We start from the raw sequence: 24,912 nt of genomic DNA on the forward strand, positions 1-24,912 counted from the left end.
TGATATAAAAAATGATAAAAGAATCATTATACTGATTGATATGTTTTATTATTTTGGCAGTATTTTATGGCAGGTAGTTATGCAGAAAAATGTTTTATGAATTTGACAATTGAAATCGCCGATTCGGAAACAGGTATCCCGATACATGTATTCTATCTCATTGTAAAAAAAAATGTCACGAATATATAAACTGCTGGGTTGTTTTTTTTGAGAGGGAGAACACTGTCTATGTACTGGTTTTTAAAACCCTATAATTCGTCAGACACGGAGCTACCGTAAATTATTTTTTATTTATATTTCATTGAAATTACATGTACTGGATGCACCTAATTTAATTAAATTATCATAAAATAAATTGATATCTCAAGTTTTATAAATCGTTTCATTTACATGATTTTGACCTTAAATTAATTAATTATCTAGGAGGCTGGATGGTCTACAAATTAACCAGTAGATCTACCTTAAGCTTTTGGATATGATTTGTTAAATTGCATGTAAACTGTTATATAGTTTTTAAAATTTCCATAAATTTAGCTTTCAGGTTTGAGTATTTCCTATATCAAGGAGATGTATAAAGTCAAAAAATGTCAGTGGGAAAACACTTATGCTTAAACTTGTAATAAACGTAAAATATTGAGGAAATGCTAAATAAATATTTACGAACAATGATAGATGAACAGATAAAAAAGAAGATAATCAAAACGTAGATATATGTATGTCCAAGAGGGATACAAGACTTGTGAATAGATTGATGAAGAGCGACTATAAGCACTATGTATTCAGTGATTGATTGCTTTATTTTGGTGAGTCTATGGATGGATATTTCGATCAGGTGTACCGTAAAACACCTAACAGGTGTAGGAGTACAGGTAACATTCTTGTCGCGCATTCCGTAACATCAGAGTATTTATATACATGTTCCAGTGGCGCGCACATGCATTGCATAACGATTGCGTAACACTTACAAACGTCGATTCGCGACAACTATTAGTGATTGGAAAATATTTAATTTACATATTTGTTGTTCGCCACACCCCGTGGATTAAAGTGCTGAACGAGGAAATTCCCAGCGAGAGATTTAAAATTCGCTTGACTTGCTTTACAGCCCGATACCGTAGCGACCGCGAGAGAAATAAATAAGTATACACAACACTAAGCAAAACAGCCACACAAACTAGCAGTATTTTTCCTAGGAAGCGGTCGGTTCTGTGTCTGCCTGCAACTCCATTCAAGAAGCTTCCGTGGATATGGGTTAATACGCTGTATACTGATCTTGGGATTTAAAACTTCTGGTATACATTTTAGCACATGGTTCCGCGCGTGCTGTGAAGCAGGACTGTTTAGATATTGAAGGGTGGCCGTCGGACTTTCATGAATCTGAACCATGGATCTCCAGATGAAATTATGTGACAGTGTGACAGGCTCCCTGAATAGGACGCCCAGTTTTAATCTCAAGATGTTTCGGAAATCTGTCGACGAGAGTAACTCGGAGGAAAGTCGTAAGATTCGGCGCCACACGCCCGTGGGGTCGGGGGAGTACAGCGTGGGGTGCTGGGATATGATGTGTGGGGGGCCCACGGAGAAGGGCTCCTTCTTCAGACTGTTCTACCCCGTGGAAAAGACGGACATTTACGTAAGTGTGAACTGTTGTGAAATTCTATGCACGAGTAAAGGTATTTAATTTGTATAACAAACGTTTATTTACGCGGCTTAATTCGTTTGTTGAATTGATTTTGAGTTTGTTTTGTTTTTAATTACGGGGGGTGTGGGGGTGTAAGAATTTAAAGAATTTTTTTGTTTAATTTCTGAAATTTCATCCCGATAAACCAAATTTGGTTATGTTAGATATAAATCATCCTGCACATAATGAATTCATACTAATCTGTTCTGGGCTCTAAATTAAAAATAAATAAGTGTTCTGTTCTATATAGTACGCAGTGTCTCAGAAAAGGATCATCACTTAAGGGCGGTTATTTATTTACAGCAGCAAGTCAAATAAACGTCTGAATATATCGTATTGTACGGCAAAATAATACTGAAAATAGTTCCCCGATTTTCTACAGTATAGCGATAGAAAAACTCATTATTTTCTGGAAGATTCCTATAGATACAGTTTCAATACCAAATAGCTGTTAATACGCACGGCCTGAACTACTGCGGCTAAAAAATGGAGAGAACATCAATAAAGCAGCAAAAAGCCACTTATGTTTTCTTTTTTCTTTCTCTTTTAGAAAAGAGACAAACAGTGGCCACTTTGGTTACCAAGGAAACAGTACGGAGAAGGCTATGCAGACATTCTGACTAAAAACCCGAAAATAAAAGTTGTCGGAAAGTTATTAAATTGGATGGGAGGTAAGTACAAGAGAGTTAAGATTTTAGCCATAGAGACTCTTGACTTAACAATTAGGTCTTTGAATTGGTACATACAGATAGTCGAATTTCCTTATGCTTTATATAAAGAGAACAACCTACAAGTGAAAGTTTGGCAGTTTTGAAGTTCTTATATAATAACTGGGTTTTAAAAGTCATTTCAATAACACACTCAAAAGGACGGCAAATTCTGTTCAAACTTTGAAGGATAAAGTCTAAGTAATAACTTTTAAATGTTTTATTGACTGAAAAATATTCTTCATCTCTTTTTAGGTAATATATGTTTTTATAACAAAAACGTTTTTTAATGTTCAAGTCGAAAAAGGGGGGACGTTCGTGTGTTTGATTAATTTTGTTCATGCCTTTATTAAGAATGTATACACAATTGAGGAGGCACACTTTTGAGTATACTTATACTGTTCGAATGGGGTTTACATTTAGAATGTGTACGTTTTCCTTTGAAGGCGACGTGTACGTTCCCGCCCTTTGGCAGGGCCCACTATGTCCCTCCAACACTCAGTTTCCGGTGGTCATCTTTTCGCACGGACTGGGGGGTAACCGGACGACCAACACCACAGTGTGCTGCGAGCTCGCCTCCCAGGGATTTATTGTGGCCTCTCTAGAGCACCGGTATGGACCACCAGTTATCTTCTAGCTAGATCGAAATATTAAATATGATAATATACAGCGGTTTGTAAGTACAGACCGTTTAATTGCCCGCTGTGGTTATGGAATCTGGTTTTTACCAGAGTTCAACTTCCTTGATAAGTAATGGTTAATGAGTGCAATGTTAAATGGTTTAGTCAACACGTTGTCAACAGTTGAATATGAAAGCTGTAGTTTGGAAAATGAAGAAGCAATGAATTATTCAGACATAATGAGAGTATATCTTTTCGTCTTTAATTTAGTTTAATGTTTTCATAATTTGCTTTAAATTCAACGATAATTGTATTCAAAAGAGTGAAAAGAAAGTTCATTTGATAAGAAATTCTTTCGATCTGATTGGACAGAGATGGATCTGCCTCTATGACGTATCACCTAACAGAACAAGTCAACAAACACAACGTCACCACGTCCGGGGAATCGAACACCCGACCGCACCACCGGCCCGCCGTCCACCGCACCCACCTCTACTCGGAGGAATGGAAGCCGTTTGAGTGGTTCGAACCCTGGGACGATTTCACCTACAGAAACAAACAGGTAGGGAGACCAGCTCACCTGCCGTTACTTAGTTCTCTTGTCATGAAAAATAAACTCTCTTTCTGATCATTGTGTAGCTTGACGTGTTGGTTTTTGTACAAATTAGTGCGTATTTACTTTACATGCTACCCCAAAGCATAAATATACAGTGTACATCAAACATTGCTGACTAATTACGTTCTATCGATACAGATCTGTCGAGCGAATTGTTTACGATGATTCTCCAGATACATCAAAAAGATGTCTCTGCGGAAAAGTGCAAAGTAGTTATTAATTCATGAAAATGATTCGTTTATTACATTTCAAAGTTATTTATATATTCAAACAAACGATTCACAGGTCCATCACCGCGCTGACGAGGTAATTCGGGCGCTGGAAACTCTGATTCTGCTGCATAATGGCAAAGAAGTTCACAACGTCATGAGAACACACTTCAACACTAAGCAATTTATGGTAAGTAAGCACAGCTATTCATGGGAAAGGCATTCTAACGATATAATGGTGACTAAACTCAAACGGGCGTTAGACTCTCGCTCCAACCGCTGAACGGACAGAAAATTAGAATGCGGACCGTGGGCGGCTTAGACAAACTTGAATTCAAAATTAAAAAAAACACTTGCATTCAGGTGAATATATTGAGACCTTGATAGTGTTTACAAATCTATACAAATTGGCATACCTACCTTCCTACATGATTTTAAAAGCAGCTTGAAATTATCAGGATGTCCCTAAAATTACATGATTAAATTTTTTTAAAGTGGTTAGGTATGAATATAAAGCATGAAAAAGAAATATTTCTTGATTAATTGATTAAAATATATCTGTATCACTTATAGTCAGGCTAATTGTAGTTTAGATTATTTTTCATAATGGAACACTGAATAAAGATGGAAACAAGAGAGAGAGAGAGAGAGAGAGAGAGAGAGAGAGAGAGAGAGAGAGAGAGAGAGAGAGAGAGAGATAGATTTGGACATATATATTAAGGATGACGTTTACTCAGAATGAAAAAAAATTCCACTGATGATAATGAAAAACCAACTATTGTGTGTTATAGACCTTACATGGTAGTGTTATTCCTCACTTTCAAAAAGTAGGTCAATGACCTACTTTTTGAGTTAATGGCCATTGAATATTTTTTGAAAATTGAAGAAAAATCCATAAAAATTGTAACTATGATTGAAATTTCCTTAATTATGAAAATAATACAAATTTATTAACTCTTTCAGAAATGAAATACAGTTTATGAATGGCAGTGACATGAAATAGATACAAAGCTTGAAGTTTTCATTCACAATTTTTATAGACATTCTAGTCCGAATTTCCTCTATCAGTTTTCAAATTACTGCCCTTTTTGATTCAATATAACCAAAAACTGAATGATGATATTGCTAAAACATTTATATTATTAAACTAAGTATATTGACCTTTTTCTGCTGGCATAAAATTTATATGAGGTCAATGATCAAAATTTTGAGATATTTTGTCTTTTATCATTTTTAAGCATTTTTCAATATTTTTGAAGTGTGTGCCATACAATTATCTGAACGAAAAAACAAGATAAAACCAACAGAAAATATGCAAAATAATGTTGACTAACAAATAAAATCTTAACTTTAAATATTATAGAACTATCAAAAATATTTCAGTGAAAAACAAAATCTGAAAAATTTAGTCCGAATTTCCTCTGTTTTGCTAAAAGTCAAACTTTGTCAGAGCCTAATTCCATAATTAAGTAAAAATATCGATTGTTATGTCAATGATTATTCATTTCATAAATACTTTTTGTATTTAAAACAAATTTTACTCCTGAAATTGAACTTTTTAACAATCCGGATTTGAGAACTCAAACCCTGAGTAAACAACATCCTTAATGTTGTCTATTTGTTTCTATAGAACCGCCTTGACCTGTCCCGTGTGGTGGTCATGGGCCACTCTTTCGGTGGTGCTACAACTTTGTGTACGCTTTCCAAGGACAAGAGATTTCGGTGAGTTCTAGAATTATAGTTTTATACATGTTAAAAGTTCATTTAAGTCGGTCAAACCTTGCCTATACTTACGTCTTAACCCCCAGTAATTTAAAAATCCATCAGAAAAATATCAGTATATTTTTAAAACCCTTTTCAATTCCCTTTATTTGATGTTTGACTTATGTTTATAAACAGTATTATTGAATAAACATAGTACGTCATTCAAAGAGATTTAAATTATTCCACTTCGAGCCATTAAGTCTCGATGTTCGTCAGTTTGTTCGGTCGGTCGCCAGGATTCAGATATATACAAAGTTATCAGCGTGGTAGTCAACCATCCATTTATAACAATCAATAACTTGATTTGAATTTTATAAATCAAGGTGTAAATTATTTTTAAAAAAACCCTCATAATGTCGCTAGTAATGAAAATAAAAATCGATATTGATTTAATTGGTTTTACTTGAAATATTTGGAATTGGTATCCTATAAGATTTGCATGTCATGTTTATTTGATTATGGACATTATTTAACTGCTGGCAGAGTGCAAGTACAGTGTAAAAATATACCACATAGATATACACATTACTATTAATATTTTCAAATACCTTAAAAATAAATTGCCCCTCCTGCCGTCGAACAAAATCGAAAAATAATATTGTGGGGCTTTGGTAGAACATCAAACCTTTTTAAGGTTTTCTCCTTTCAAAATGTTTTATGTTAAAGACATGGACTCTTACGTTTCGATAAATGTGTTGATAAAGTAGCGAATTCTTTTAAATTTTATTCACCTTTATTACAAATTGGGTGTGATGTTAAGGAAAAAGTTCTGCGATATCGTATTAACTGTATACCGATCCTGTTGACAGACTGGGCGTGGTGCTGGACGGGTGGATGCACCCCCTGGACGAGCGGGTGTACGAGGACACCCAACAACCGGTGCTGATGATCAACATGGAGTCCTTCCAGTGGAAGACAAACGTGGAACAGATGATGAGGCTGCTGTCGCAGGATAAGGAGAACCGCAGGATGATCACCATCAAGTAAGGAAGACACACGCGCTAATTCGGACATTCTATGAAATCTTATATAAGGATTTTAATCGCTCTGGGTTTATGGGGGTTGTTTTGAGGGTACTTTCTTTCTTTTACAAAGTACATGTATGGAGAATGACAGAGTGAATAATAACGCGACTTAAATGTCTCATTATAGGACAGACAGTTCGTAATCATTCAAATAAACATACATAACTACAGGAAACTCCCAATTTGTCCGGAAATAGCCTGTCATTATTACATAACATACACATGCTGGTCTTCAACTACTGTTACAGCAGTGTCATACATACACGGGGTGGGGGGGGGGGAATAACAGTAGTCGCTGTAGGCCAAGTATCAATCAATCGTACTGTATAAAGTGGTAATGTCTGATAATGTCCCTCATTTCTTTCAGTTGGAACGATCCGGAAACGGAAACAAACAAGCTGTTTGGTGCTAATGGCAGCTTGTCCAACATGATAGAGAATAATAAATATTCCCTATCATAACCAGCTATTATTAGGAAGATTTTTAATTTTGATTTTTAAAGAATTGTTTAGTTTATGATGTCATTTTTAAGTTGTATTCTCGCCAAATATTCTGCTGACATCGGCTTACTTAGATGAACTCGTTCCCAGACAAGTGTAGGTGTTGTGTTAGGTGAACCCCAGATAATCCCCACAACTCAATCGTTCACTGAAATTCTTGTGTGGATTTAATTCCAAGGTCCAAAGTCCAGCGCACCTGCCATTCATGGGTACAATAAATCGATCTGAATTAGTCGGACCTAGTAACCACGCTGTTTATACCTACCGTAATATGTGTATTTCAATATTTCACTGTTTTGTGTAATATGTTATTGGAAAATACATATTTATATAAAAGATAAATCATGAAATACGTATAGCTCTCTGCGGTCAAATGATATTCATTTATATTCAAGTTAGAAAGGAGCCTGTCTTCTATGGGGATGGGGGTCCAAAATAAACAGTAATTTCTGAAAAAAGGGAAACATATAATTATCTCAATAACCAACATGTCAAATTATATATCAAACGTTAATTCTTTCATACTAACGATTCAAAATTGTACAATTTCTGACAGCTTAGAGAAAGTAAAATACAATTACTTTAGCAATACAAAACATGTGTATACATGCATTAATTTTGTAGATTTGTGCAAAATGTTTATAACTCTGTGTAATAATTAATCATCATATACTTTTAATAAACAAAGTATTAGATGGCCTTGGTTTTCCGTTTTAGGGGCACCTGTCACCAGAGCGTCACCGACTTCCAGTTCCTGGTCAACAAGACTGTGGGTCGTGTCCTGGACGTCCGTCACCGTCTGTCACCCAAGGTCGCCATGTCCCTCACCAACAAAGCCTCCCTGGGCTTCATCCGCAAACATCTAGGTCAGTGGTTCATAAACGTTACAGGGGTTTCATATTTATACCTAGATATACCTAAATGATGACTAATCCACATTGCAATGTACATATGATAATTATGTAATTAAACTCATTCATCTTATGTTTCCAGGATTGAAGAGCAAGGACACTCACGAGGATCTCTTGTGTGGTGACCATGACCACATTATAGCGGGCACCAATGTCGACCTGTCGTAAACTGAGGGTCACCTCGCGACTTCCGTCTTCCCGTCCTGATGACGTCACGACTCCGTCTTTCTGGTGTTTATCTGAACTACTACACGTCGTGTTCACACACAAGCTCAATCTGTGATATGTAACTGCGCTTTTTGCCGTTATGAATCTCTCCCTTTTTACCTTAGTGTGTCTCAAACTGCAGGGCAGTGAACCCCTGTGTCGACATACCCCCGCAATCAGTTCCCAATGCAAACGTCAGGGTATTATAGTATACTCATCTCGGTCCTTGTGGCTGAGTCATCCAAACTCGGCTTCTACATACGGTAGGTCCTCGTGGCTGAGTCATCCAAACTCGGCCTCCATACGGCAGGTCCTTGTAGAACCAGAGTCAAGCGCTTACCCCCCGCAATCTTGTCCCTTTGGAGGCTGTGTCCACGTACCGATCACTGCCCCCTCCACCCCCGGGACAGGGTTACTGGGAACGACGCCGACTTACCCTACCTCTTATAGAAATCCCATGGTGCTTCATTGTCCCTGTGTTACAGTTTATATTTTGATATCTATAGCTTCTTTTTTAACATATTTAATTGTTATTTCTACAGAATTGTGTATATTACTTCACCGTTCTGAAAAATCGCCAAAATATTTATTGTTTACTATTACTTTGTTCTGTTATTAAATTATTTTGCACGATTGTCGTCTTTTTTCTAATTTTGAAACACACCTTACATTTTCTTTGAAACATTAAACCAATTAAAAAGACGATCACATGCCATGATAGCTGACCACGCCGATTGCCCCTTGGTTGGGTTTGGTCCTTCCTTGGTGACTTCTAGGAGGGGAATGTCACCTGGTCAACTTTTCCATTTGTTCCGAGAGAATGTTCATGGTAGTAGTGGTAAATTCTGTCCATTTTGTGATGATTTGAAAAATATAACATACACACTGTATAAGTAGAGAAAAAATATCGAAATGCTATATACCAATGTCGATGACATGTCAATCGACGTATTGCCACTGGTCAGTGCCAAGATGTTTTTTGGATTACCCTGCTTCCCCGTGTATCACTAAAATCCAAAATGTTGGGGATACTGTTAAAATTACATAAAATCCCTAGATATTGTATCCTATATAATTGCTAAGGCAGCCAAAGAGATGAAGCTAATTAAGACGGCTGAATAGTCGTGATCATTTATTGACTGTATCAATCTTCTTTAGAAGAAGAGCTCTGTATTAATATATAGGGAACCAGTCAAATTTTACCGTCAATATATCTGAATTTTTTTTTAACATACATAATTTTACGGCTATAATAATCATACCTAAATTTAAAGATATTCAATCTAAATACTTGCAGAAAACATGTTTCTCAGTCTAAATAAAATTATATCTTTAGTTCGCTCCAAATAGATCGCACCACAAAGCGATTTATTTGTACATGTATAACCATCTTTTTAGAGATCTAATTTTGATGAAATTGCATTTTAGTAATCTACAAAGAAAAAAAAATACTATGATGAAGTTGCCACCCCGCCCACTTTTTTGGGAGAATATTTAAAAAAAAAAACAACCCACCGAATTAAGATTGAAATTGAAGTTAGTGTACTAACAGCAAGTATTGTTGATTCATTGTTATTGTAAAAGCTAATGTAAAGAGAGAGTCTGTGAGAAAATCTAACCATATTTATTTGTAATATCGATTCAGTACGACAATTTCATATTTGTCTTGCTAAACAGCAAATTTTAAGTAATGTAAGGGGGATAACTTTTAATTTGCCCATATAAAGACATGAATTTACCAAGATATTCGCCGTATTCACTTTAACAAAATTATGGCAATATGAAGAAAATGTTAAGAATTTTAATAATAAGGAAAATATAAATTCTTACTTTATAGAATCGCACCCCCCCCCCCCCCCAGAAATTAGTATTCCAAGAGAGAGAGAGAGAGAGAGAGAGAGAGAGAGAGAGAGAGAGAGAGAGAGAGAGCTTGTTTATCATGCACTTGATTTACACTCTCATTAAACGTTTTCCTTTGCACCTGAAGAGAGACAACCAGAATTCATATGCATCCGGCATACTACACAGATTAATTATCATTTACACAGAAAGGCAATCAAAAGATAAATTCATACAGGAGGATTCCACATGTGTCGTTCGTCATACTGTCATTTATTTAATGTCTGCCATTAATTTACCTGTAAAATTAAAGGCAAGGTGATAATAACCCATGAAAACAACATTAGGCTTTCTACTTAATTTTGTAAACTGACAGTTTAAACCAAAAAAAAATCAAAGTCGAGAATATTTGCACAGAATTCCTGTATATCTGCAGCGAGTACGGGCTGCGTTCAGATATCAAAATGGTGAAGATGATTTTGATACATGCACTAAAGATTCTGTATGTTATACAGAGCGCAAGCGCAGACTCTATCAAAATACAAGATGAGAAAACGGCGCTAGAATTTGTCGTAGATCACGATGAAACGTATAAGATATTATGGAATGTGTTCTATAAATCAGCTTGGGAATATTATACAAATATAACAACTGAAAATGAAGAGAAAATGGTGAGTACCCAATTATAAGCAACGTGGCATCTTGAAAAAGTAAACAAAAATATTTTTGATAAAAAAAAAGAAGAAGAATATGAATCTGACATTACAGGTATAAAGTTTTTCACTTTCAACTGACTAAACGATAATCACATCCAGAGGCGGATCCAGCAATTTGGAAAAGGGGGGGTTCCATTTGATGAAAATCAATATGTGCAAAATTCATCATTTTTCAATAAACAAGGACTTTTTGAACGTTTTCCGTGCGTATACAACTGTATTTAATAAACATTAATCTCATCACTATCTATTTCACATCTATATCAACATATCAGAGTGCACTGCATTATTGAGTGTTTTGCCGTTTTGGTTTAGGTCAGGAAGATTTGCATAATATCTAGCTTTAAGAAACCCAAGTTTCCAGCAATGAGAAAGTGTGTCTATGCTTGATAGAAAAGAGACACTTAGAAACAAAAAATAACTCAGACTTATTACGACAAACTGTTTAAAAAAATGGATATTTTGGTAAATTTTTCTATGTCTTTGATGTTTTAAATTCTGGACTATTTATCGATTTTGATTTCTTTATATCGATTGCCTTCTTAAATAAAGGTCTAAATGATAGGATATGACAAAAGAATAGGGATAATTTATCTGCTGAAAAGATGGTACGTGTGTTATACAATGGTAAAAGCAATTGTCTTCCCAGGGAAGTTGATGTGACCTCTGGGTGCGCTACATCGTGCCCCGCCGTCACCAAACTTTTCTCTCCCTCAACCTCAGTACTCAACTCAAGTCCTTAACGGACTAGTATAGATGCGATCAAATGCGATTTAAAAAAGTTTTTAAAAGTTGTGCATTTTCATAATGGTTTACATAAAAACCCTTTACACGGTATTTTTGAATTTCCGACTCTTGGAAAACAAAACAAAAAAGGCTTCCTTTTGTGTTTCATTTGGGTATGGTTTCATTTGGGTATGAAGGTAGCTAGCATTTTTATAGCATAACTCGCGTAAGCAGTCATGAGGAAATGAGTTTCCTTTGTATTTTTCGTATGAAACGAAGTAAAAATCATCTATTACAATAATTTAACTTAACGAGGCCGAGTACAGAACGAGTACGCACGCTTTCGCGCAGCGTTTAATTGTATTGTGACGTCATCTTTTTGCATGGTTGACGCCATGGCGTGTTAGTTTCAATTGCAGATATTCAGCGAAAATTGTTGAAAATATCTCGTTTGATGCGTAAAAATAATGTTTATTGTGGAATAAACATAAATGTCTCGAAGTATAAGCTATATTTGGGCTACGGTCGAAAACGTGAAGAGGGTTCAGCAGGTCTAACCCTCTGTCACGTTTTCTTAACCTGCCTAAATATAGCTTAATTCATATATTTCAAGACAGTAACCGTGTATTTTATATTAATGACCCTTAATATGTGATGTTATATATTTTTTTATTACTTAAATATGTCTGAATGCTTTAATAATACTATAAAGATCACCTTTTTCGCCTTTCTCAAATAAAAAATAGCCATTATCTGACAAATCTGGGGAAATTGGGCATACAAAAATCAACTTTGATAAGACCCCTGGAACAAACCAGGAGGTAAAAGGTTTTTTTTATTTGACCATTTGATGCCTTTTAGCAATAACTTTAATATGTAGAACAGAAAAAGAAATCCCTAGGGCAGAAGTTTAAAAAAATGTGCAAAATTGATACATTTCAAGCGAAATCCCATAGGGTCCTATGTTAAAGATTAACAAACTTTGAGATGACCCCCGAAACAAACGGTGTGGTAAATGTCTTATTTTTTAATCTTAAAATAATAATTATATCATTAGAAATTCAGGTAAAAAATTTCATTAAAAAATCTAGGGCAGAACTAATTAGACCCGGCCTCGTTAATTAACTAAACAGTACATTTGAAAGCGGCTTTTTAAAGTAAAACATCGTTTTACTCGACAGCTTGTCAGTTCGAAACAGTATGAACTATAATCGATTTAAAAAAAAAAGAAATAGAGTAGAAAATACATTGTAGATGTTATTAAAAATCTGTGATACTGCTTAATTTTAGGTATTTTTTCTCTAATTTCCCACATGTTTACTCAGTGTAGTAAACACCAGATGCTGAAGGGGAGTACAATGTACTTTATTTCGATAAAAAATCGATAGGGTTTTTTTTATATAAGAACAAAATTATGGGACGTAGTACGAAATTCTTTAAATAAACAATTTTAAAGCATTTATTTGAGATAATTACAGTATTTCTATTATAAATTGGAAAAACTGCCTTTTAATAGGCATTTAAACGTTTTCAAAAACAATCATATGTCCCAGAGAAAGGGGGGGTTCCGACCCCCGGAACCCCCCCTCTGGATCCGCCAATGACATCTGAAACAATTATTAAAGAGACAAAGTGAAAGAACAAAGTATTTTGACCCCTTATTTAGTTAATTGATATAAATGTCAAAAAATATTACAGGCACTTAACACTGTTTTTTTTAATTAAACGATCAGACAAAAATATGGAGGGGCCAATTAGCGCATTTTTATTAATTTTTTTTTAAATAACAAAGGCTATTCTCCATACTGTTTAAATGAATTAGTTGTCAATTATTTGAATGTTTAACAACTTTGTAACTTACGTTACATAATGTGGAAATATTTTCATTCGTGGGGGTCAATTAATGTTCGTGTTAGCCAAAATTTTCCTGGTTCGTGGGGACGTAATTTCGTTGATAGTCGATGGTTCTTTTTCGTAAATAGATATTAAAGAAATGCTTGTAAATACTTTCGTGGGGATGTATGTTCGTGGGCAAGGGTTACCCACGAAAGCCACGAACGTTGGTCCCCCACATTATGTTTAATTTAGTAGTTACTGAAGAGAAATACCTGGTACTTGATTTTCTTATTTCTTCACAGAACAGAATCTCCAAAAACCTGGCGGGCTTTGACAAAGAGGCGACCAGGTTCGCCCAGATGTTTGAGATTCAGAAGTTCAGAAACACCACGTTAAGACGACAGCTGACGCAGATTATAGAGAGATCCGGACCGTACGCCACGAACGACTCGGAACTGGTACAGAAGGTATTGTTACTTTCAGTTAAACATCACATTCAGAAAATTATCTAGGATTAGAGTAAATTTTTGCCGCCATAAAACAACATTTCATTTAAAAAAAGACTAAGGTGTGTTACTGTTAAATTGTTTTGGTATATTGTAGAAGATGTCTTTAATCCAATTGTTTCATTGACTTGCACTTAATAACTTTAAATGACGTTGAAAGGAGAAATGTTTAACGTTACTTTATATTTTCACATGAAACTAAAACCATAAAGCGTAAGTTTTTAAGAACGTTATGACATCTGGCTTCTATATTAAAGGCATTTGCACCAAGAGAACATAAAAGAGAATATTTCATATTTATTCTGTACAAAGTAAACACAAAGAAAGAGTAAAATTATGTTCATTTGAAGCCTTTCTCATTATCTAGCCCATTACAAAATGCAAATGCATTAATTACCAAACACATCTTCCCAAGTCAAGGGCGAATCAGTAACCCTTGACTTGGGAAGATGTACCAAACAAATCCGCCAAATAACAGGACTATAGATGGTAATTCTATTCTTTTACTGGTATATAAAGATGATAATTCTATTCTTTTACTGGTATATAAAGATGATAAATCTATTCTTGTTGATATATAAAGATGATAATTCTATTCTTTTACTGGTCTATAAAGATGATAATTCTTGTTGACAGCTAAAGAGGAGCCAATCAGACATCCAGCAGACGTACAGGGAGGCGTACTTCTGTCTGCCGCGGATGAACTGTCTCCATCAAGAGGGTAGGTCAGGGGTCACCGTCCAGCCCATCACTCTCAAACTGAACATTTTTATAGGTCACAGGTCACTGATATTAAACTATTTGTACTCGTCACTCAATGCATTGTTTCACCTTACATCTCGACAAATGCGTCGTTAGTAAAAATTTTTACTTGGCAGTAATACACTTTTGTAGGTTATAATCTTATTTATGGGTTCGAACCTGTTATTTTTAACAACAGGATTAGAACAGATTATGAGGAACAGCCGGGACAGTGAAGAACTGTTGACGGTTTGGGAGGGCTGGCGTCATGTGACCGGAAGTGACATCAGAAAACAATTCACAAACCTCACTACCTATCTAAACAAGGCTGTCCAATATAATGGTAAGACGAACTATTCCACTGGCGAAAACCCATGGACCTTGTTCTTACATCTTTATGAACCGAAATAAAAAACGCGTTGAAATGTGCTCAGATATTAATTATAGTTCAGTGAATGATAATCAAGTTTCCTTCAAGGTCACACGGACGTGGCGGACTGGTGGGGGAAGCAGTACGAGATGCTGTACTTTAAGAACGAGATCGCCCGTTTGTTCCAGGAACTACAGCCGCTATACCACGAGATCCACGCTTACGTACGTAAACGTCTCCGGATGCTGCACGGGAGGGATCTGTTCTCCCGCTCAGGACATATACCAGCCCACCTGCTAGGTTTGTACTAACAGATTTTTTTTACCACTGTTTGATTGTCCTTGTTTGAAAATTATTTGAAAATCTCAGAAAATTACCAGGTACGATCACTCAACAAATTTAGATACTTGAGAATGCATTTGAATATAATCCACTGTTGCATTTTTAGGTTCCCTCGAAGGGGGTAATATCCATAGAATTTACAATCTCTTAGAACCGTATCCAAAAGCTCCGAAAGTCAACATAACAAAAATCATGATAGAACAGGTTAGTTTACTAGCTGTGGTGAAAGCATTACTTCCCTGTAACTTAATGGGAAATCCTTTCCGAGGATCATCTTTTACCAATATCTTGAAGTCTATATATTTTGTCAGAACTTTAACATCAGTCTCCTGTATCGACTGGCAGAGGACTTCTATGTGTCTCTAGGCCTGGATCCGCTGACAGAGGAATTCTGGGAGAGGTCTATGTTTGTGAGGCCCATGGACAGACAGGTGCTCTGTCAGCCCTCAGCCTGGGACTTTGGGGACGGGGAGGATTACAGGTGTAGTGTATCAAACGATGGTCATTACATTGGATTAAAGAACTAATGGTTAAATTGGAAACCATACTTGACAGTTAACAAGTTTTACACTATGACGAAAACATAGCTGGCAGTAAACAAGTTTTCACTATGACGGAAACACAGTTGACAGTAAATATGTTTACACTACGACGGAAACATAGTTGACAACACTTAATTATAGTGCCAATGATTAAACAAGTTGTAATTCATGACGAAGCCATATGTCTGTAAGTTGAAGGACTTAAACATTGTCGATGAAACTAGATTATACTAGTACAAATGGTTTAAAAAGCTATGATCTATAATAAAAACAGTTAATATTGCTAAACTATCATACTGTTTTAGTATTAGTATAGTATTCTTATGAGTTCTATGAGGGAAATATATAGATGGTGGTACTAGAACCATTTTAACAAGAGTTTAGACTTTGGGTAGTTTCGTCAAACAGCAATGTGGCGTAGGCCTGTCTATTTCATTTGTTCGGCTTTTGAGCTAAGACTACACAATCTGTATATATTTCCCTTGAAACAAGCGTCATTTTTAGCTTGTTTTGATGCAAGGAAAAGTTATTTACATCCTCCCGAACATCCAAGGTCTTGTTAAAACGATTCTAAATTATAACGTTCACAGTGTTTACCAAGTTCTTAACTGTGTCAAAATATAATTGATAGTACTAAATTATTTTGCTAATGGTTAAAGAAGGTTCAATTCATGACATACAATAGTTCACAATTTTAAATTACATTTTCTGATGGTCAAATATGTTCTTGCACTTAAAAGAGACGTGTAAACATTATGGAAGAGTCAGGTCTCAAAGAAAACATAACTGAATTACTGCATTCTGTTATGTAGTATTGAAAATAGGTTCCAATGGTATGTTACCTAAGACTACAAAGATTAGATAATATTAGGGTTATTCCGAAGGCAATGATATGGATGGGAAAATCATAGATTAAGATTTGTACTTGAGAAAAAAATAGTGAGTTTAGAATACACAGAACTATTCAAGACGTTGCTTTATTTTTTGTGATGTCGTAGTAGACTAAATTACGGACAATGGTATTGTTATACTATATAAAATACTAGCATTAACATTTTATCAGAAACAATATTTTATTCAATCTTGAACAATTTCATGTGTTTAGAATAACTATAATTGGTGATATACCGGTTTCCAATGTCCAACAAAGTTTTGTTGCTGACGAATTAGATGATTTATTGGAAGTAGCTGAATTATGTTCTGAAATATATCGTACTTAAATTTAAGATCCTGAAAGTTATGGTTACTTGACAAAATAAGTAAAAAATTATCTACACTAGTGTTGGGATCATCATTTTTATATTTAGTGATGGTGGGAGAGTGTATATTAAAACTGTAGTAGATCAATGGGATATTTTACTATATAATAGTTTGAAGGCTTCCAAGGACACTTACAATTATTTGACTATTTTGATAAATTACAGAGCAAAAGCTTGTACATTTAGAATAATTGACTATTCTGATATTTTAGAATAAAAGCTTGTACAAACATTGACGATGATGACTTGGAGATGACACACCGGGAAGTTGGCCATATTGTTTATTACCAGAGCTACAAAAAACAGCCCGCGATTTTCCGGAATGGTGCAAATCCCGGTACGAGCGTAAATGTCTGTACTAACCTAAAGAAGAGCGCATCATTGTATGTCACCTTGACATTGGTTGTAAGATACTTCTAGACGAGTGATACTAAGGCCCACATAAATTGTCATTGATATCTTAGGTTGACCTTGCACTGTATACAGCAGCGTGGTCTATCCAAGAGATAAGACTTATCTTTTGAAAACAAATTTACTTGAGACTACCAATAATGACGTAATACTTGCTCCATTGACTGATCTATCATGCGAAATATGGCATTATTTTTCCTTCACAAGTTTCATTTTTAACACAAAGGCAATAAAATTGAATGAGCTTGTTTAATAAATTTCATTTTAAGGTATTCAATGTATAACGACCACATTTTGTACCTAATAAATGAATGGTCCGATATTCTTAATCATGATATCATTTTGAAAATGTTATCAAATAAAAACACTCCACCAAAGGAATTTTCAAAATAGTAATTATGGTCCAACTAATTACACCACGAATTTTGCATTGAAGTCTATGGGCAACGCATGTTTTAACAAGATAATCTAAAAAGTAACTTTAAATTTGTAAAACTCTCTTGGTGAATACATGCATACTCTTTCTCTTTTTTTAAATATGAAATAAAATGAATTATTTACCGCAGATATTTTGACGAAATTAAAATTTTCTTTTTTCAACAAGGGGAGATAACTCTTTAAAAAAATTTTATGATGCAAAATGACCGGCTTCTTATGTGTGGTCGGTTATGTGAATTTGCTTCATTTCATCTTCATTGTTATCTAGCAATACATATTTAACTGGTTTAAAATGATTGAAAATTGTTCAACATCCCTTCATTATACATTGAATACCTTAAAAGAAACAACATTGGTATAAAATCACTATGGGCCTTTTCTTATAGTGGCATGTAATTTGGTTGGTAGTGTAAACTATTGCGTACTCATTTTTAGCACAATGCATACACGTGGTAAGGTCATAACATCAAATTAAATTCGTCTCAGAAAATATTTAAAAGCTTATGTATTTGAGTAGGGAGACTAAATAGTCAAGATTCAAATAAACTTTGAAATAATGATGCTTATTATATCCAGTTATCAGATGATTTTATTTCCTTTTTTAGTTTAGTATTTGTTACATAATTTGATTTTGTCCCGCCTTTAGCCTTTCATGACGCTTTTTCGAATTTGGCCGCTTTGTCAATAAATACACAAGATCATCATCAGAAAATTGGATTTATTGGACCAACACCCGAGGACCGTGGTAATTTGAATTTACAATCATTCAATTTGTTAGAAAAGTGATTTTAAAAGAAAAAAAACCGTTTATTACTTTAAAATTCAAATTATTTGTTTGCTACTCAAAAAACGACATTCAATTGTTTTTTTAGAGCAAGATATCAATTATCTGCTAAAGCTGGCATTAGAAAAGGTGGCTGTCTTACCCTATGCTTTTGCAGTGGACCACTGGCGTTGGAACGTATTTAGAGGTCTGATTCTACCGTCAGACTACAACAAAGAGTGGTGGAATAACAGGTTGGATATTTCATGTGTTTTTAATGGAATGTATCATTCGATGTACATGTGTTGTTGGTTTTGATGTATCATTGGATGTACATGTGTTGTTGGGTCGATGTATCATTGGATGTACATGTGTTGTTGGGTCGATATATCATTGGATGTACATGTGTTGTTGGGTCGATGTATCATTGGATGTACATGTGTTGTTGGGTCGATGTATCATTGGATGTACATGTGTTGTTGGGTCGATGTATCATTGGATGTACATGTGTTGTTGGGTCGATATATCATTGGATATACATGTGTTGTTGGGTCGATATATCATTGGATGTACATGTGTTGTTGGGTTCGATGTATCATTGGATGTACATGTGTTGTTGGGTCGATATATCATTGGATGTACATGTGTTGTTGGGTCGATGTATCATTGGATGTGTTGTTGGGTTCGATGTATCATTGGATGTACATGTGTTGTTGGGTCGATGTATCATAGGATGTGTTGTTAGGTCGATATATCAATGGATGTACATGTGTTGTTGGGTCGATGTATCATTGGATGTGTTGTTGGGTCGATATATCATTGGATGTACATGTGTTGTTGGGTTCGATGTATCATAGGATGTCTTGTTGGGTTCGATGTATCATTGGATGTACATGTTTTGTTGGGTTCGATGTATCATAGGATGTGTGGTTGTGTTCGATATATCATTGGATGTACATGTGTTGTTGAGTCGATGTATCATTGGATGTGTTGTTGGGTTCGATATATCATTGGATGTACATGTGTTGTTGGGTTCGATGTGTCATTGGATGTGTTGTTGGGTTCGATGTATCATAGGATGTACATGTGTTGTTGGGTTCGATGTATCATAGGATGTACATGTGTTGTTGGGTTCGATGTATCATAGGATGTACATGTGTTGATGGGTTCGATGTATCATAGGATGTACATGTGTTGTTGGGTTCGATGTATCATAGGATGTACATGTGTTGTTGGGTTCGATGTATCATAGGATGTACATGTGTTGTTGGGTTCGATGTATCATAGGATGTACATGTGTTGTTGGGTTCGATGTATCATAGGATGTACATGTGTTGTTGGGTTCGATGTATCATAGGATGTACATGTGTTGTTGGGTTCGATGTATCATAGGATGTACATGTGTTGTTGGGTTCGATGTATCATAGGATGTACATGTGTTGTTGGGTTCGATGTATCTTTGGATGCGTTGTTTGGTTTGATGTATCATTGGATGTTTTGATAGGTTTGATTGACATTTCATTTTTGTCAAATTACTATTATTCTTCCCAGTTGGTTTTTGTAAATCTAATGTATTACCATACATTAATGCCCAATTCATATTGGCCTATCTATTACACATTAATACCCAGTCCATGCTGTTCAATCTTTTGGTCTCGCAAAGTTCATATCGGTCAATCTAATGTTCTACTACATATTCTTGCCCAGTTCACATTTGTTAATCTAATCAGTTACTATACATTAGACCCAATTTATATCGGCTTATCGCTTGTTCTATCAACATTCTTGACCAGTTCATTTTGGTCAATATATTGTTTTATCACATATTCGTGCCAAATTCATATTGGTCAATTCATTGTTCTAATACACGATGTTGCTCAGTTCATTTTGGTCAATCTATTGTTTTATCATATATCGTTCCAAATTCATATTGGTCAATTCATTGTTCAACTACACGTTTTGCTCAGTTCGCGATGGTCAATCTATTGTTCTATCTCACATTGGTTAAATTGGTAAGACACAATAAATCAAGGGCAGACCTTATCAGCTTATAAAATCCAGATATTTAGCATGAATAATATGACTTCTTATGCATACATTTTAGAACCTATATCGACATATTTTAAAACTTAATAACGTTTTGTGCAGCCTTATAAAGTAATGTGAGAGATGGGTTAATAAGATTGTTTTTTGAATGTTTTTATAAAAAAAGAAATGATTGAAAGTAATATATATATATATATATATATATATATATATATATATATATATATATATATATATATATATATATATATATATATATATATATATATATTTTTTTTTTTATATTTTTTTTTCTTTTTTTTTTCTTTAATATTACTTATTTTGTAGCAGATATCATTAAATACAATTACAAACCGAATATAACAGAATTACAATCTAAAGGTACACTTATTGGTTATAATTACTAAAATATATTTTGGCTTATAACTTGCAATATTTTAAAATGAAGAGACCAGGTTCGTTCATTGTGTTACTGGCCTTAAAAGCCATCGATTCAATTTTGTACCCCAATTTATTGTTTATATTTCATATGAAAAGTAGGTCTCTTAATTGTTGGCCATGGCATAATCGAATTTCAGGAACATTTTTCTTACCTATTTTGATAAGCAGATGTCGTTATGAAGGAGTTTCTCCGCCTGTTGCACGATCTTCAGGGGACTTTGATCCTGCCGCGCACTTCTACGTGACTACTAGTATCCCCTTAATTAGGTAACCATGCTTTTACTTCCATTTCATTTCCTCGCTCTCTGAATCTATTAAATCGTCGAAAATCATTGAAAAAATCATTAAGTAAACGTATGCACAAAGAAGACATAAAAAGTTCTAGTTTATATAAAAGAGACTATCACTAATTAAAGAGAGAACGTTTCTTATGTTGATATTTTATCCTGCTATTAAATTTTATGATTGAACACCCTTAGAAGACTATAGGATCCCCTTGTTTTTATCCAGAGATTTCATCAGTGTAATTTTGCAATTCCAATGGCATGAGGCTTTCTGCAAGACATCAGGTCATCAAGGAGATTTACACAGGTGTAATATTTACGGAAGCAAGGCGGCGGGAAAAGCTCTAAGGTACATAACTGTTTGTGTCTTTATTTATACGGAAATACATAATTTATATATTTAAATACTTCTTACTTTTTTTATATTAGTACTTTATACTTTTAACCATTATTTTATTTTTTCATTTTAAATGTATATTAATTGGAATGAAAATATTTTATACAAATATTTATATAAAAAAAAACAATCAGAATAGGAAATGCTGTTGAAATGTGGACAGATTGCTTTCTCACCTGCGGGTAATATAAGGTTATATTTTCTCATACGTAGGAAAGCACTGAGTTTAGGTTCCTCACAGCCATGGCAGAACGTGATGAAAATTCTCACGGGACAGAGGAAGCTAAGCATGACACCTCTCCTGAGATTCTTCAAACCTCTCCTTCTCTGGCTGAAGGATCAAAATAAAGAGGAAAACATCGGATGGGCCCGCTCGTGTCCCTCTATCGTACCCCATCTTGACATCCCGTCTCCGATGAACCACCCCCACAAATACCTGTATGTATCTGTCATTCCAGCAGCCATTTGTTTTTATGATTTGATACTTTTGATTCATTGGTTTATTGCAAAAGACAAAGTTAAATGCCTTTTACATTTGTTTCTTTCAGGCGTTACTTCTATGTAGTACCGTCTATGGAGTAGTAATTTGAACAATAACAAATACAGGTAAATTACCTTGATTCTTGTAGATAAAACAAAAACAAAGGAAATTATATCCACTGATTCTAACAGTGAAGCAAAACAAAACAAAGCATAAAATGACATACAATATTTTCTTAAATCATAAACGGATGAAATTCATCAAATGAGACTCGTATATTACAATTATAGAGACTGGTTCTTATACTTGCATGGAACAATAATAAAGGCGACTGGTGATCATCATAAGAGAAAATACTATCAAAAACTTTTTGAATGAAAAAACTAAAGAATGAACTGTTTGCATATATGTGAATCATCGATTAGTTGCAGGAATATAATTGATGTGTTCAAACCATTTTGCACTAGATGAAAGACAAGGAACTATTCCCGCCAGAGATGCAATTTGTGTTGACTCATGTATTATTACAATATGTAAATCATAAAGATTTTTTAATGTTATTTTACATATGTTTCACAATAAAAACGTAAACACTTATATGTTTTCTTTTCGTTATTGCATCTTAATGCAATATTGTAGCGTTAGAATTAAAAATAATATTATCATAATATTTAATACTAGTAATGTATTTTCACTCGGACCTACTTCCATTGGCTTCTATCATGAGATAATAAAACTAAAAAGACAGTCTTTTAAAAGCTCAATGAATTCGGATATAGACACTAACCATTTATAACAATGAATTTTTCTCAATTACCATTTGCGATTTTCTATCCATTTAATGTCACTAAAATTAAACATTTGAATTGTATAATTTAATCGTGAATAAACAATTTTAGATCAATCTAACAGCCGAGAAGAACAAAAAAGAAAACGGAAAAAAATGTTTCTCTCAAAACTTGCAACACAATTTTTTAGTCGTGTGAATAGTGAATCATCTGAAAAGGATAACCTTATACATTGATTCATAACAAATCAATACTTAATCATGTAATTGACAAAGGATTGCTTCCAAGGTCCAATTACATGGGTATTTGTGTCAATGGAACAGTAAATGGATATATACGGTATAACTATGTACAAAGAGTTCAAGTTCAAATCTAAAATTGAGCGAAGATAACCTAAATTCTTATTTTAGATATATGTGTTCTTGGAATATAGTGCTTTAGTTCAAGGAACAAATTATTTAAGAATGTCTGCTGTAATTTGAAATGAAAGAAAAGAAAAAAAATAGTGAAAATCGTACGCCTTTGCAATTTTATACACTGCATTGTATCACGAGGATTATTTGTCTTAAGTTTTTAATTTATTTTTTGTACCTATCTCAGTTTAAAATTCCAAACATATAGCAAAATTTGGTGCATTTTGAAATTTTGAGATGACCCCACTTATATTAAAGGGTAGACTTTTATATATTTTACATAGGTAGAAAATTATATAAGTAATCACATTACAATTTGACAAAAATCGCTATTGTAATTTTAAAAAAAAAATCTGCTTTCAAATGCATAAAGTGATATTTTCTGTATACAATGTATTTCTATAGTTAATGAAAAGAACCACACGATGGTTTTTTTGAAACTTCGCAAAGAATTTTATGTAAATTACATTAGGTTAAAAAATGCTATTGTAGTGTTTCCTCAAAACCAAAACAAATCGGCCTCTTTAAACGTTCGTCATTACTTACATGTACATGTACACTTATTTGACACAACTGAACGCATCCCAGGAGTAAAACATTTTTATTACAGTTGATGGAGAATCACATTCTTCATACTATCAACAAAACTCTTACTGTTGTCTTGTAAATACAAACAAGGTCATTAACAAGACGAATTACTTTTCGCCGAGTCTCCTAATATTATACACACACGCCAAAATTGAATAATCTGACGATAAAAAACCGTATTTCTAAGAGTTCATACGAGTTCCATATACAGTAAAAACTAAACTAAACATCGTTGATAGCAAAAAACGCAAAAATAGTGTTTAGGAGTGTTCCTTTAGTATTATTAGTCATATTAATTTCTGTTCAAGTTTATAAAGGTAAAATCACCGCGTTCCATATTGAACTCATATCAACCTAAATAAATTGCTGACTGGCGTCGTTTCGTGTTAGTCATTGGAAAGTAGGCTTAGGTTCACTTGTGGTAACTACGACTTGTGACGTTTACATTAAAACAACATCTCTGTATTGGGTTAGTTATTGAATTCATATAGGCACAATTTGGACAAACGAAAATAGATACGATAATCAGCGATTACATTCTCCTACTCCGCAAATACTTTTTAAAATTGAAATTTATATAAATACATATCAAACATATGTTATGTTATATGTTAACATCTACTCTTACAATTCATCAAACATCCGAAAAGAAAATGAGGTCAAAGATAGTTGGCGGGTCATCTAAAAAATATTGGTTACTTGAGTTTTCATTTTTTTCATATTTGATGTCACGATTGAAACGATC

The 24,912-nt window shown here is 34.2% G+C and overlaps 2 protein-coding genes across 4 annotated transcripts; both read left to right on the forward strand.

Annotated features, from left to right (window-relative positions):
* Positions 1-952: 952 nt before the first annotated feature.
* Positions 953-8,874, forward strand: LOC128163150 (platelet-activating factor acetylhydrolase-like). 3 transcript variants are annotated; one of them, XR_008240768.1, is made up of 10 exons: positions 953-1,633; positions 2,232-2,352; positions 2,835-3,000; positions 3,381-3,570; positions 3,910-4,023; positions 5,464-5,555; positions 6,407-6,580; positions 7,840-7,988; positions 8,116-8,507; positions 8,551-8,874. XR_008240768.1 is itself a non-coding variant. In XM_052826677.1 (9 exons), exons 1-9 carry the CDS (start codon positions 1,385-1,387, stop codon positions 8,199-8,201), a joined length of 1,341 nt encoding a protein of 446 aa, XP_052682637.1. In that variant the 5' UTR covers positions 953-1,384; the 3' UTR covers positions 8,202-8,874. The 3 variants fall into 3 exon arrangements, 1 of the variants encoding a protein (XP_052682637.1); XR_008240767.1 differs by having other exon boundaries at positions 8,116-8,462; positions 8,508-8,874; XM_052826677.1 differs by having other exon boundaries at positions 8,116-8,874.
* Positions 8,875-10,284: 1,410 nt separating this feature from the next.
* Positions 10,285-22,938, forward strand: LOC128175297 (angiotensin-converting enzyme-like). Its single transcript, XM_052840829.1, has 15 exons — positions 10,285-10,750; positions 13,660-13,824; positions 14,500-14,584; positions 14,804-14,947; positions 15,083-15,274; positions 15,423-15,520; positions 15,628-15,797; positions 17,330-17,454; positions 18,613-18,711; positions 18,839-18,983; positions 21,385-21,483; positions 21,727-21,849; positions 22,111-22,335; positions 22,446-22,503; positions 22,669-22,938. The coding sequence occupies exons 1-14, from the start codon at positions 10,544-10,546 to the stop codon at positions 22,477-22,479; spliced, it is 1,911 nt and encodes a 636-aa protein (XP_052696789.1). The 5' UTR covers positions 10,285-10,543; the 3' UTR covers positions 22,480-22,503; positions 22,669-22,938.
* The last annotated feature ends 1,974 nt before the right edge of the window (positions 22,939-24,912 follow it).

The sequence above is a fragment of the Crassostrea angulata genome, chromosome 1 (assembly GCF_025612915.1).
Source record: "Crassostrea angulata isolate pt1a10 chromosome 1, ASM2561291v2, whole genome shotgun sequence".
Classification (NCBI taxonomy): domain Eukaryota; kingdom Metazoa; phylum Mollusca; class Bivalvia; order Ostreida; family Ostreidae; genus Magallana; species Magallana angulata.